The following is a 14004-nucleotide window of genomic DNA, read 5'->3' as shown; positions in this document are numbered from 1 at the left end:
CTACTCGGAGAACTCCTGGGAAAGTATTGGAAAAGATTTATTTATTTTTTTTACTCTCACAATCTAGAAACTTTGCTTTCAAATCTACAATTTGAAAGTGGACATTTTAAACTGCAAATAGATGGGTGAAAACATGGATTCTAGGGTAAATAGCGTTCCGTTCAAATTGAGTTGTCTCTCTTCCAGATCATTCCATCAACATGAATCTTACATAAGTTAGAAGCATTCTTTTATGCTATTACCCTCATAAATTATGGCTACAAGAAGACTTATATAATAAGGTGAAATTTTCAAAGAATGCTGCAAATAAAAAAACAGTTTGACAGACACTGTAAAAGCAAGCTTTCTAAAATTGTTCGCAGAAACCCCGATAGACATCAAAATTATTGGATAATACACAAAAACTCTAACAAATACCAGAATCACACATGGTATGTTTTGATAAAAAGGCTTGGCTAGTAGCAAGCCAGAGAATCAGTGTATCTGAGTGGGAGTGGATTTGTTGAGCTGGACTGCTCACCTGGACCCAGGGGCCAGCAGGGACCAAGCTACAGGGGGACAGCTCTGTGTGCTACATTAACCCTGATCTGCTTTCCAACAGACATCAAAAACATCTAACATTTAAATGCTTCTAACGATAAAAATTTCCTTACATTTACAAGTAAATTTATATCTGTGTATTTACACATCACACTATATGTGTTAAACAAAACAGCCTATTTTTGACAAAAATTTTATACATACACACACACACACACACACACCTGCATTGTCTTATATGCTTTATGATATGAGGATTATGATATGATATGATATGATACACTGGATTCTCCCGCAGCTTCTTACTGTAAGAGAATCAATCTACAGACCCTATATTTATGAAACATGTTACATGTACTTTACAGAGATCTTTCTCTGTAGTCAGGTCTTCGTTGTGCATACAGGACTGAGCTAATTATCAACAGGAAAGTTTTCACCCAATTTTGCCATACTCAAATGTGCCTAAAATAAACTTCTCAGGGTCATACTCCCAAAGTACGAACCAACACCCGATACTTAGCTGTGCTGAACCGAACTGCCTTCTTGCCTCCGGGGGATCACCACTACGCTAGCCATGATGGTCACAGAGACTCCCCGCTCCAGGCATTTACACTGAGTGGGGCTTGGACAATTGTTTGTACAGACTGTGACTGCTGTTTCTAAATTCTCACGACTGTGGGGTAATGGAGCTGTGTACAAAGGAGTAGTGGTTAGAGAAGATGTCCAGTCATTTCCTCCCTAAAAGAGAAAGGTTGCTTGACATTGCAATTATCAACTCCATACTTAAATAGCAGCAGCTTTCCTGGTGTAGCCAGATCCCAAGCACCCTCTCCTATTGGACATCAATGATTTTGGGAGGTGGGAAGGATACTGGTAGGTTACTAAGTGGGTTTTCTTTCTGCTTCTGTGTGTTGTATGAACACACCTATGCGCCTCTACAGCAAAAATAAAACAAGACCACAGGCAGTGGTACTTACATGAATATGCATGTGTGCCTGTGTGCATGCATGCATGTGTGCCTGTGTGCATGCACAAGTGGAGGTCAGAGAGCAACCTGAAAAACTGCTGTCTTTCACACCTCGTGGGGCCCAGGAACCCACCTCTGGTTGGAAGGTTTGCCAGCAGGCACTTCTACCCAGTTTTCCCTTTTGTAGAATTTATTGATTTGCTTGTTAGTTTGTGCTGGGATCAAACTCAGGCCTGGCACATGCTAGGCAAACACTACCACTGAGTGTACTACTACATTTACACCCAAAACATTTTTTATAAAACATAAAATTAATAAGCAAAATTATGGTAATTCAAGAACATTTAATAAATAACTTCTCAATAAAATATCAAGTAAAAATTATGAGGTAATAATTACCTTAAGAAGCACAAGCGGGTTACCAGATATATGAGTGTCAAAGAACAGACCACACATTGCACTGGCTAAACATACAATTATGTACCTGTGTGGATAAGGCTTAGAAGCTGTAAGTAAAATTGTTAAATGTCTCCATAAGACCGATTTTTTTAAATGACTTTATTTTCCAGAATTTGTGTTTAATTTCACTCTTTTGGGGCAACTTTTAAATATTTATTTGCTCAAAAAGAAGAAGAGACAGATCCACTGTCCTAAACGTGGTTCCAAGTTACTTTTGATGGCATTATTTCGTTGCAGATTTAAAGCACATGCTTTTTGTTTCTCTTTAGTAAGTGGTCTCTGGTACCTATTATAACACATGTGCTTTGTAAGGGACTTTTGGAACCAAGAGAATTCACCTAAAGCACACACGTTAGAAGGGGCTTTTGCAGGGGGATTTCCTGTTTCAAGTTTTTAATTATCTTCGAAAAGAAGTGATTCTTTCCAAATGGCAACCAGATGGTGGTGATCTGCCTCTCCATACAGCATGGAGCCCTCAGTCTTTGGTATCCTGGCAACTCCCGCCCTGAGAAGATTCACTCTCAAAGAGCTTACTAAGAAATAGTATCAGGCCCTGGTTGTCAGCTCTTTGTCACCTTTGACATTCCTGTAACCTCAGTGACAGAATAAAATAATCTTACATTAAAGTCTCTCTTTTTTTTTTAAATATGGAACGCTTCACGAATTTGCGTGTCAGCCTTGCACAGGGGCCATGCTAATCTTCACTGTACCGTTCCAATTTTAGTATATGTGCTGCCGAAGCGAGTACTACATTAAAGTCTCAATCGGCTCTCAAGGCAATAATTCTGTCTATTGTACACAGCAATGGAGGAAGACTTTGTTTGTTAACTGTCGTTGGTGAGGGATGCTGACCGCTCCAAACATCAACTTAATTCTTGTTTCTCAGTCTTGCTATGATTTAAAATTTTGGGTTTCGGGCTGAGAGGGTGGCTTAGTTAGAAAAAAAAAAACCTATGCGTCAGAACCCACAAAACTTGAATTTTCATCCTTGTTGTTAATGCTTTAATTTATATTTAATCTCCTTATTGCATTCATGAAACTTACAAGTCCCTTCTGGGATAAATAAATCTCTTTCAAAAATTGAAAAACATTTCCTATTTCTAGAGGTGTCTTAAAGAAAATGATTAAATTGTAAATTCAACAGCTGTCTTTGTCCACCCTTTAAAAAGAACCAAAATAAACCACAGTTGTATTCCTCTGCAAGGATTCCTGTTTGCTTTCTAAGTCACCTCTCATCTACTTCAGCCATTTTAACAACTGCTCTAAGAAGTATGAAGAAAGTGGCTGTTAGTGTGCCATCCCTAAATACTACACGATAAACCTTCTAATGACCTTGCACAACTTCATAACACACACACACACACACACACAGAGGCATATACACAGACACTATACACAGGCATACTACACACACAAACATACACAATACACACTATACACACAGACACACTATACACACAGATACACTTATAGACACACACACACACACATAGAACCAACCACCACACAACAGGACTCACATAACACATATACGCGGGATAAAGTAAACTAAACTATTTTCCTATCCCCTCTAAAATTTTGTGAAGGCTTTAAAACTTCAGACTTGCTCAGTAGACAAAATAATAATAATAATAATAATAATAATAATAATAATAATAATAATCCCAGAAACTAGGTGAGGAAAAAATCTCTTAAGAAGCAGAGAGAAGGAAGAGCAGAAAAGGGTCCAGTTGCTATTTCTGTAAATGGTGCTGGAGACAGAGGACATAGGGAAGGGAGTAAAGGAAAACTAGACCCCAAATCTACTCCCCAGAAATCACCAGCCTGTTACAAGAATCGCTTTTGTGTTCAGTTCACACTCTGCCTCTATTTTACTTATGCTACAACTGAGGAAGCCATACTTCATGGGGAGCCATATTTTAGGAGACAAGTGAGGTAATGCAATGCTAGGATAACGGAGGCACTATGTTGGGCAAGGCCAGGTTCTGAGTAAGAACACTTCAGTGTCTCATGGGAGGGACGGGAGGTACTGTGACACCCAGCAAGGATTACATGGGTGACAGGATTATGATGATGCTTTCACTCCTCTGTCTTCATCACACTATTTAGTAAACTTTAATTTCCTAGGCCACGGATCACATAGAGAAGAAATTATGCTTAATTTTAATATTTATGTACTGATATGTGTGTAAAAATTCACATGTGCATATATGTATGTGTGTGCCTTCTTTTAGCAAGGCTGTTTCCTGGGTGCTCAAGGCACACATCCTGTGGTAAAGACACAGCTACTCCTAAGTTGAGCATAGCTCCAGGCCGTTCGCATTCTGTTCCTTCACGAATAGGACTCTAAGAGCTGAGAGTGTTTCCAAGCCACTCACACAATGGCAATGATCAAGTGGGGACCAGGCACTTTACACTGAGGAGAATCTTAAAATTCCCTAAAGGCATTTCTAAAGGCCAAACATTATGCATCACTTCTTAAAAAACCAAAGGGAATTTTTCCTTCACAAGGTGCCAAGTGTAGAGCTTTTGCCATTCCACTCTTGGTATATTCTGGCTATCAGATGCAACCAGCAAACTGTTGTGTCCAAAAGAAACTCAGTGCCTCTAAAGAAAAGGAACAAATTATAAATTCAACAGCTGTTTTTGTCCATCCTTTAAAGAAGTGTGAAGAAAGTGGCTGTTTCTCCTCCAATGCCCCCCAAACTCCAAAAGGCCATTCAGCTGTCTAACTGTCCAGAAGTGAGTGCAACCTGGACTATGGGATTTCTGGCAGTTAGATAAATGTCGGCCAAGAGGAGTCCGTTTTCCTTATCTCTGGCAGAAGGGCCAGAATGTCAAAGCGTATGCTGGCATCCCATGGAGCTGTTACACATTTCAAAGCCCATCCTAGTCCTTCTCACTGTCTCCCCTACCCTGAATTGTCCCCAGCTCATGGGCTTCCTTCCCTCTCCACCAGCCAATCATTCTGCTCATAACAAGGCTCTCTGACTCTGCCTCTCCCCCACCCCATATCTGCCCCTCTCTCTCTGTTCTATTCTCCATCCCCTGCTATTGGCCTTTTTAGAGGATATCTCTGACCAGGTCCAGACTTCCAGCCATGTTCAGTCTACTTCTTTCTCTCTGTTCTTGACATTTCCAGATGCCTCTGGCTGTTCTCTCTCTCATACCCACGTAAAAACCTTCCCTGTCACCATATCATAGAGCCGTCATGTGATGTCATCAGTTTATATATCTGGTGCCCCACAAGGGGCCCAGCCTCTGCTAAGCAAACCAAGCTTCTGACTTGACTCTCCTAAGGTATGGAATACTGGTTTCTGACACCTACTATATCCGACTCCAAATTCTAGAGCCCGCCTTGTTTCAGCAGCTTCTTCTTTCCACCTACATCCTCCTCGAAGCAGCCTGCTCTGTCTGTTGACTCTGGGAGCCTACTCTTGCTACAGTAGTCATGCTGGTGTCTCTGTCTCAGGCAGCCTCTCTCTCCCTACTGGAAACCCATTACACGGAAAGGGATGCCTATCCTTTGTGATTTGGGACATTTCTCTCTAACGAGTCTCTCAGTCCACTTGGGGACACCTGACCACTTGTGGATGCCCAGAATTGAAATTCTTGTCACCAAGACAATTGCTGGTTCCCTCTCTCTCATCCGGTTCTCCCTCCCCACACGTTCTGAGCTCCTTCCTGGAGCTTGCTCTGTCTCCCTTGTCCATCTCCTCTCTCTGCTCCCAGCTGCCTCCTTGCTAGCTCTGTCTCTCAGCTCCCTCTGGAACTTACGGTGTCAATAACAAGAGAGAAAGCTGGCTAACTGCTTGTCTCTCTTCACCTCCCCCTAGGAGATGCTTGCTTGTATCTAACCCCACCCCTGGCCCCTTGGTGGCTCACTGGAGCCTGCTGTTTGAGACTCACATTTCTAGATGCACCCTGGGCCTCTGAGGTATTAGAATCCTCTCTCTGGTGGTGTTTCCCTAAGCCTCTTCCACTCCTGTCATCCTGTCACTGTGCTTCTAAAGGATGTCTCCTTGTCTGCTTGCTCATATTCTCTCTCTCTCTCTCTCTCTCTCTCTCTCTCTCTCTTTCTCTCTCTCTCTCTCTCTCTCTCAGTTTGCCCTTAGAGCTTGCTCGTATCTCTAACCATGGGCTCTTCCCATTCAGAATGCTCCTCACCCACAGGCTGTCCCTTCTCAGGAAAAGAGCAGTATGGACCATGGATCTAGGGGAGGAAAGAAGGTCAGTAAATGAGGTTGTGGAAAAGACTGGCTAGAAAAAGGCCTTCGGGATTACAGTTTTGCGCATGCCCTGTCAGGGAAACAGTATGTGCACCATGTTGTCAAATTCTCTGGTTTGCTTGTACCAAGGGTTTGACCAAATGTGCCTCTTCTGCTTCACTAGAAAGTCATTTCCCTTACTTCTAGCAGATGGGACATAGGAGACTACCTGTAGTGCCTATTAATTAGCACACCAAAGCACACTCGTGTACCACAAGTGCCTGTTGCACATCTCTAAGTGCATGCTAGCATTCTAGCCCTGCTCACTGTCTCCCCTACCCACACTCCCTCCAGCTCATGGGCTTCCCCCCCAGCAACTCATTCAACTTAAAATCCTGCTCTTCTCACTGTGATCTCTCCCGCTCTGCCCCTGCTTCTCTCACTAGGGTTTCTCTATTTTCTATCCACTGTTATTTTTCCCTTCTGTCAGTTAGCCCTGGCCATGTGGAGTCTGGTGGCCATGTTCAGTTTACTTCTTTCTATGTTCTGGGCTCTTCCAGATGCCTCTGGTCATTTTCTCTTTCATATCCACAATAAAAACTTTCCTCTTAGCCATACCATGGTCATGTGTGTGTGTGTGTGTGTGTGTATGTGTATGTGTGTGAGTTTGTGTGTGTGTGTGTGTGTGTGTGTGTGTGTGTGTACACAAGCCTTGGACTTAGATCTGAATTCAAATGCAGCTCTGTCATTTGCTAGCTGTTAGATCTCTGTTGAATGCTTAAGCTCTTCGAACCTCATTTAAGCTTTCAAAGGGAGGAGAGACTGTCTTCCTCCCTTCTCCACTGCTGTGAAAAACTGATTTGAGATCTCTGTGCCCCGGGGAGTTTTTAGGGACATAATAAACTCAGAACTGGATTGAATCCCTTTGGTTGGCCATTATTAACTGGCATTTGTGCAGAGGCCAAGTGCTAGAGGGTTCTTATTTCTGTGCCTGCAATAGGCATGGGGAGCTGGGACTCAGAGCCCTAGGATTACTGGGACAAACCTGTTGTGAGAATACCAGGAGAAAGAGGGTGAAAGAAGAAACAAGACAAGCCAATATAGAAATATCCACCAGTCCGGCCTCCCACAATTTCTCAGCTGAATTCCCGGAAGGGAAGGAGATTATTCTTTTTTTTGTTGTTTTGTTTTGTTTTGTTTACAGGAGTGTAAACAAATCTTTCGAGGCAAAGATACTTTGAAAAATCTTTCTCTTGGGTTGTAAACACCACCCTGGAGTCACTCACTTCCCCAGTTGAGCAAACTGTCAGAAGTGTCAAATACCACACAGCCTCACTCCACACAGAAAACTCCTCTCCTGCCCCAAAGTGAATCTTTGCCTGGGCAAGTCTCTAGGCCAGTGTCCCTCTCCAGCCATGCCAAAGCCATCTAAGAGCTGGTCAGCACCAATCCGTTCCCCACCTCCAATCTTCCCAGAACAGCGCTGGTGCTGGGAGATCGCTGGGAAATCCGAGCCTGGGGATCAGCCCTGAGCACTTAGCCTGGGGAGAGAGAGAGAAGGCAGCTACCCCGCATTTCTAAGCATCTGGATCTGTGGAGTGGCTGTCATCCAACGCCAGCCACATCTGGATTCTCACGTAGTGGTCCCCAGTGTGTAGCGTCCCACATCCCAGGCGTTCCAACGCTTACCAGAGGCAGGACAGCCATGATCCACAGCATATCTGCAGAAAGAGAAAGCAGTTCCCCGCCTAGGGCAGTCTGTGAGCCCCACCCACCAGTTCTAGACTGCCTCTGGGTGTGTACTTTGCCTGGGCCCGCCCTCTGGCACTCACAAACCGCTTCACGCCCACTCTGGGCTCCCCAGAAATCGCTTTGAATACCTGTATGTCACTTTTTTTGAGGGACCAGATACAACCTTTGTAAAGCCCCAGGGGTTGCGAGGAAGTTCTGCTAGACTCCGGGGAAATCCACTGATTCATCACCTCACTGATGGGGCCTGAGCAGAGGGAGGCCCCAAGCAGGGCTTGATTGCATAAATGGGCATTCCCCATCCTGGGCGCTTCCACAGTCACGCCCTCAGGTCAAGTAAGATTTTTTTCCTCCTGCTGTTGCTCTCCCTAGAAAGAATTCTGAACTCCTGATTGAATTGGACTTTGGTTAATTGCTGGAGACAAAGACCATTTTGCCTTCTCTCAGCCTTCAGTATTGTGTCAGTGACAGGACTGTTGGGGAATGGGGGGGGGGGCAAAATAGATCTTATTAGGGAAGAGGAATAAAATAAGTAGTTATGATGGGGGATGGGAAAGGAGGAGGATGAATGGGAATATAGGGAGAGACAGCTAAAATTAAAAGGCATTTGAGGGATAGTATGGAAACCTGGCAGATAGAGTATATGAATATATGAAGGTTATCTGTAAGAAATCACCAAGTGACTGGAGCAATGGCTCTAGTAATTAAGAGCACTGACTGCTCTTCCAGATGTCTGAGTTCAATTCCCAGCAGCCACATGGTGGCTTACGACCATCTGTAATGGGATCTGATGCCCTCTTCTGGTGTGTCTGAAGACAGTTACAGTGTATTTATATATATAAAATCAGTATTTAAAACAAGAAATAGCCAAATAATGGAGGCAACAGAGCTACATGTGGACATCTCTCATCACCAAAGCAAGTTTCTACTTCCTTGACATCGAATTGAGCTGTTGACCAGAAGAGCTGCCTGAGAATTCTCAAACAATGCAGCCAGTTGCCGAGACTATAGACCGCTCTCCACAAACTGACACCCACACAACTCATCGAATACGGAGAAGTTGAGAGCAAGAAGAAAGTGCCTCCGTAGAGCCTTCATCCCTGCATGCTAACATCTTTGGTACTGGAAGATACTCGGCACGCATGCTACCAAAGGACAAAGGTAAACATCACCTCCACCCCAAACCCAATGGTGTCCTACCTGAAAGATATGCTAGTACGTAGAATGACACAAAGTGGGTGGGAGCAACCAGCCAGTGTTCGATTTGACTTGTGGCCCCACTCCACAAGATGGGACCTAAAGCTGACACTAATGGAGAACCTGAGTGTAGATAGCCTAGGGGCCTAGGGATAAAACCAAATACCTGTTATAAAAACAGACAGACAAACAAACAACACGCCCATTCTAATAAAGTGACTCCTAATGCAGACACCCACCACCAGATATTATTCAGAGAGAGAAAGCTACTGGAACACTCAGTCCTAAATGGGATGTCTCCATCAAATCCCTCCCCTCAGGGCTCAGGGAACCTGAAGCAGCACGCACAGGGCCTGCATGGATCAGCACCAGGGCCTTTGAATATCTACTTATGTTTAGTGTTTTTAAGGGATTCCGGAGTATGCAAATGAGCTCATCTCTGTTTCTTATGCTTTCTCTTGGGCTCTTTTTCTTCTGCTTGTTTCGTCCAATTGCAGTGTGTTAGTTTCTGTTTTATCTTAGCTTATTTTATTTTCTTATTATGCCTTAGAAGCCAGTTTGCTTTCAAACAAGACAGAAAGGGAATGTCTAGATGGGTGGGGAGGGGAGAAGGAGCTGGAATGAGAAGAGGGAAGGAGCCATAGTCAGGATATGAATCTATCAGAAAAAAAAGGGCCTATTTTCAATAAAAGGGAAAAACCTCATGCTCTGTTAGACCTTGTTATTACTTCCTCTTTTTGACATGGATTATTTCCTGACCAATTTTCATTGAAAAAAAATTCTTATGCTTCTTTTCTGCTCTGGTTCATTTACACTGTTCAAAGTCACTGTTGTTTTGGAAAAGTGGATAGCACTTTAGTGTTGTGTGAAAGTTCTGGAACAGTGGTTCTCACCCTTCCTCGTGCTGGACCCTTTAATACAGTTTATGCTGAGGTAATGCTCAACTATAACATTATCTCATTGCTACATCACGACTGTAACTTTTCCTCTGTTGTGAACTATAATGTGAATATCTTCTATGCAGAATATCTGATAAGTGAGCTCTGTGGTGGTTGAACCCCATAGGTTCAGAACTGCTCTTCTAGAAGGTAAGTTTGTTCAAGGGCAGCCCCAAGAGTTTCCTGTTCAGGAAGAGGTTTCTGGACTCCACCTCTATGGGTCAGAATGTCTGCAAAATCCACTGAGTACTCACCTCCTCTTTCCACTTCTCCTCCTCCCTTAGGATCCATCTAATTAAGAACACACACACACACACACACAAAACACACACACCACACACACACACACACCACACACACACACCACATACCACACACACACACACACACCACACACACACCACACACACACACACACACCACATACCACACACACACACACACACACACACACATGAACGCACAAGAGATGGAGAGAGAGAGAGAGAGAGAGAGAGAGAGAGAGAGAGAGAGAGAGAGAGCATCCTGCAGCACTCTTTTCTGGAAGTGTTTTTAGTGCTCTGAATCTAGGTAGTCTCCCTCCTTCCCTCCTTTTCCTCCTTTTCCTCCTTCCTCTCCTTCCTCTCCTTTCCCTCCTCTCCTTCCTCTCTTTCCTCTCTTTCCTGTAGGCTTTCTGTTCCTTCATTCTGTTTGGCAGGTGTCACTAAACTTATATCCCCCCACCCCACTCTGACCCCCACCCCTCTTTCCTCTCCCCTCCCCCCCACCACTTTGCATTATTTTCCTGTCGGGTGTCACTGCCATGAAGAAGCCTCAGGCTGTGCTTTCCTACAAGTATTCCAAAATTGAAAGGAAGGGAAGAGCAATTTGAAATTAAAATTTCCATGCAGAAAGGAAAGGAAGGAAAAAGAGAAGGGAGAAAGAAGGAGGAGGGGGGTAGTAAGGGTGTAGAGCACAAGTTCTAGGTAAAATCAACAGCTTTTGGTATGAACTTGAGTCAGCAGCTTCATTGAATCATTACTACTTTTCAACTTGGCGAGGTGAGTGATTATAAAATTACTTTAAAGGCATTTACCAGGAAAGGCAGACGGCCTGAATTCAATCACAGGGACCTCCATCAGAAAGTGAAAGACAACTCTTAAAGGGTGTCTGCTGATCTCCACGTGTGTTAACTATGCCACACACTACACATACACACACAATAATAATAAAGCAAAAAAATGCATAGAGCATCCTCATCTGTGATTTCTCGTCGTCTTTAATATGCTAACGTGTACTGTATCATCTAAGAGGGTGTGAGTATACATGCTCTACGCTGAAGTTCTTTCTTGGGAACCTTTGGAGGAATATCTATTGATGGAGCAAACCTTGTTGATATTCTGAGGAGACTTTGCACTGGCTAGTTTTTGTCAACTCGACAAACACAGTAACCTCACGAGAGGGTCTCTCAGATGAGGACTGCTTCCATCAGAACATTGCTGACTGACGCAGGAAGGTGAACAGTGCCGCCCCTAGGCAAGTGGCTCTGTGTTGTGTAACAAAGAAATCTGAGGTGAGCAGTGTGTTTTCCTCACTTCTGTTCCAGGTTCTTGCCCTGACTTTGCTCAGTGATGGATGGTGGTCTGGGAGTTGTCACAAGTAGCGGGAAGAGGAAATAAACTCTTCCCTCCTTAAATTGCTTTGGATAAATGTTTTATCACAGTGACAAAGGCAGTATAAGTTATTTTTATTCTAATAGTACATTTTGAAGAGTCACCATCCCTTCAAGTGTCAAGACCAAACCCAAACAATTGGTGTGTGTGTGTGTGTGTGTGTGTGTGTGTGTATGTATGTATGTATGTATGTATTATGTGTATGTGTGTGTGTGTGTGCAAACGTGCATCCATGCATGTCATAGACTGTCCTCTATTACTAGCTACCTTATTCCTTTGAGACAGGTTATGTCATTGAAACTGGAGCTTAATGCTTTGTCACTTAACCAACCTTAGTGGCCCATAAATCCTCTTATCTCTGTCCCCAGACAGATCTGGAGTAGAGGAGGAGACCATGCCTGGCTTTTTCAGTGGATGTTGGGGATCTAAATGGGAGCATTCATGCTTGCACACCAAGCAATCATACCCACTGAACTTGCTCCCTAGCTCCAAGAAATGTGATATTTCACATAGCTTCAGGCACGCCACAGGAGGAGGGGAGTGCTTTGGACAGTCGTACCATCTTACTCAAGCTAAACCATGCAAGTTAAAGTATATGCCTACTGTAAACAGATAGCACTGCTTTCTGGGCTCATTTCAATGGTTGGCTGCAAGTATCTGCCTCTGTATTTGTCATGCTCTGGCAGACCCTCTCAGGAGACAGCTATATCAGGCTCCTGTCAGCATGCACTTCTTGGCATCAGCAATATTGTCTGGGTTTGGTGGCTGTATGTATATGGGCTGGATCCCCAGGTGGGGCAGTCTCTGGATGGCCTTTCCTTCAGTCTCTGCTCCAAACTTTGTCTCCATATCTCCTCCTATGAATATTTTTGTTCCCCCTTCTAAGAAGGACTGAAGCATCTACATTTTGCCCTTCCTCTTGAATTTCATGTAGTCTGTGGATTGTAGCTTGGGAAGTAAAAACATTTTAACTTTTCACTACCAACAATATTTCTGTTCTTTCTTCAGTGGAGTTAATATTTTAAAACACTGCTGTCAGCCAAACTGCCTTATCTAAATAGCAATAAGTTAATTTAATAATCTCCAGCTGTAGTGGACATCATGACTTTTATTTAACCCTATATCTTTTCTCCTCCTTCCTAGTACTGGGACTTCCAGGATGGTTCTGGGAAAACCACTCATCCCCTCTGTCCTTGACTATCTTATATGAGTGGTTCTTTTAGTCAGTGCTTTCCAGGGGATGAGAAACAGAATCAATAGAAGAGAAGATGGATGGATGGATGGGTGGATGGATGGATAGATGGATGGATGAGTGGATGGATGGATGGATGGATGGATGGATGGATGGATGGATGAGAGGTGATACAGAGATGATAGATCTTCTGGAATTAGGTCACATGATTGTCCAGTGTGATGTACCTAGAACCTATAGTTCAAATCCAAAGACTGTCTGCTGGTGGGACTCCTCCCTTCCCCAATCATGGTGAGTCTTTTTCATAAAGCCTTGAGCTTCCTGGAGGACACCTAGTCACATTGTTAAGGGCCATGATTTTACAAAAAGCCTATGGATTTAGTTTGAATTTCATACAAAGTAGAGTGTCTCAGAAACAAAAAGAGTGTTTGACTAAATGTACAGGCACCACAGTCTAGCCAACGTGACAGAGAATATTAACCATCATAGCAAAGCTGACACCAAGCCTAGAACCAGGGACTCTACTTGGCCCAGGAAAACAACATATCCCATTCTGTTGGAATTAACCTTGGCATCATTTTCTGGAAGCAACTGAGACACAAAGTCTTTCTCATTGGATTTGAAATGGGATGGATACATATACATGAGATGTGCTATTGGTACAGTTGGTTGTGGAAAAAGTCCCTTGGTTTGACAGAGAGAAAAGCATGGTGCTCACACTGAGAGGAAGCCGCATGGAGAGGTGGAGCCTGGGGCTCTGCCTGACTCCTGGGATGACTATCTTTAGGTTTGAAACTTGGCACCCCCACACTGCCTAACCCAGTCAGTTCTCAGCTTTCGTAAAAGCTAGATTCTTACAACACTCAGTTTCTTTGGGGACCATTAAAGCTATGGTTAGTGTAAGAAATCCTTTGTTACCAAAAGTAGTTGCTTAATATTTGCTATTTTGTTTTCAAACTTAAATAAGGAAGATTGCCTAGATAGTCCCTCTAAGACAGACACTCTCTACGAAACAAATCTTCTGTCACTAGAGGGCATTAGAGCTTACACTTACCAAAGGACTCATCAGACTTTCTATTGACCAATAAAATGTATTTAGGGG

At 43.5% G+C, this 14004-nt stretch overlaps 1 protein-coding gene and 1 non-coding gene across 2 annotated transcripts in view; both read right to left on the bottom strand.

Moving 5' to 3' along the window:
• The window catches only part of Fas (Fas cell surface death receptor), a 33620-nt gene extending 25673 nt beyond the window's left edge, over positions 1 to 7947 (bottom strand). The window contains exon 1 of the mRNA NM_139194.3: positions 7864 to 7947. Coding sequence (NP_631933.2) covers positions 7864 to 7893 — 30 coding nt within the window. The 5' untranslated portion in view covers positions 7894 to 7947. The remainder of the gene's footprint in view (positions 1 to 7863) is intronic.
• On the bottom strand, positions 2608 to 2714 carry LOC120100158 (U6 spliceosomal RNA). The gene has a single exon (XR_005499951.1). It is a non-coding gene; the product is annotated as a U6 spliceosomal RNA (small nuclear RNA).
• Positions 7948 to 14004: the final 6057 nt, after the last annotated feature.

The sequence above is a fragment of the Rattus norvegicus genome, chromosome 1 (assembly GCF_036323735.1).
Source record: "Rattus norvegicus strain BN/NHsdMcwi chromosome 1, GRCr8, whole genome shotgun sequence".
NCBI classification, from domain to species: domain Eukaryota; kingdom Metazoa; phylum Chordata; class Mammalia; order Rodentia; family Muridae; genus Rattus; species Rattus norvegicus.
This window is presented reverse-complemented; position numbering and strand designations above follow the sequence as displayed.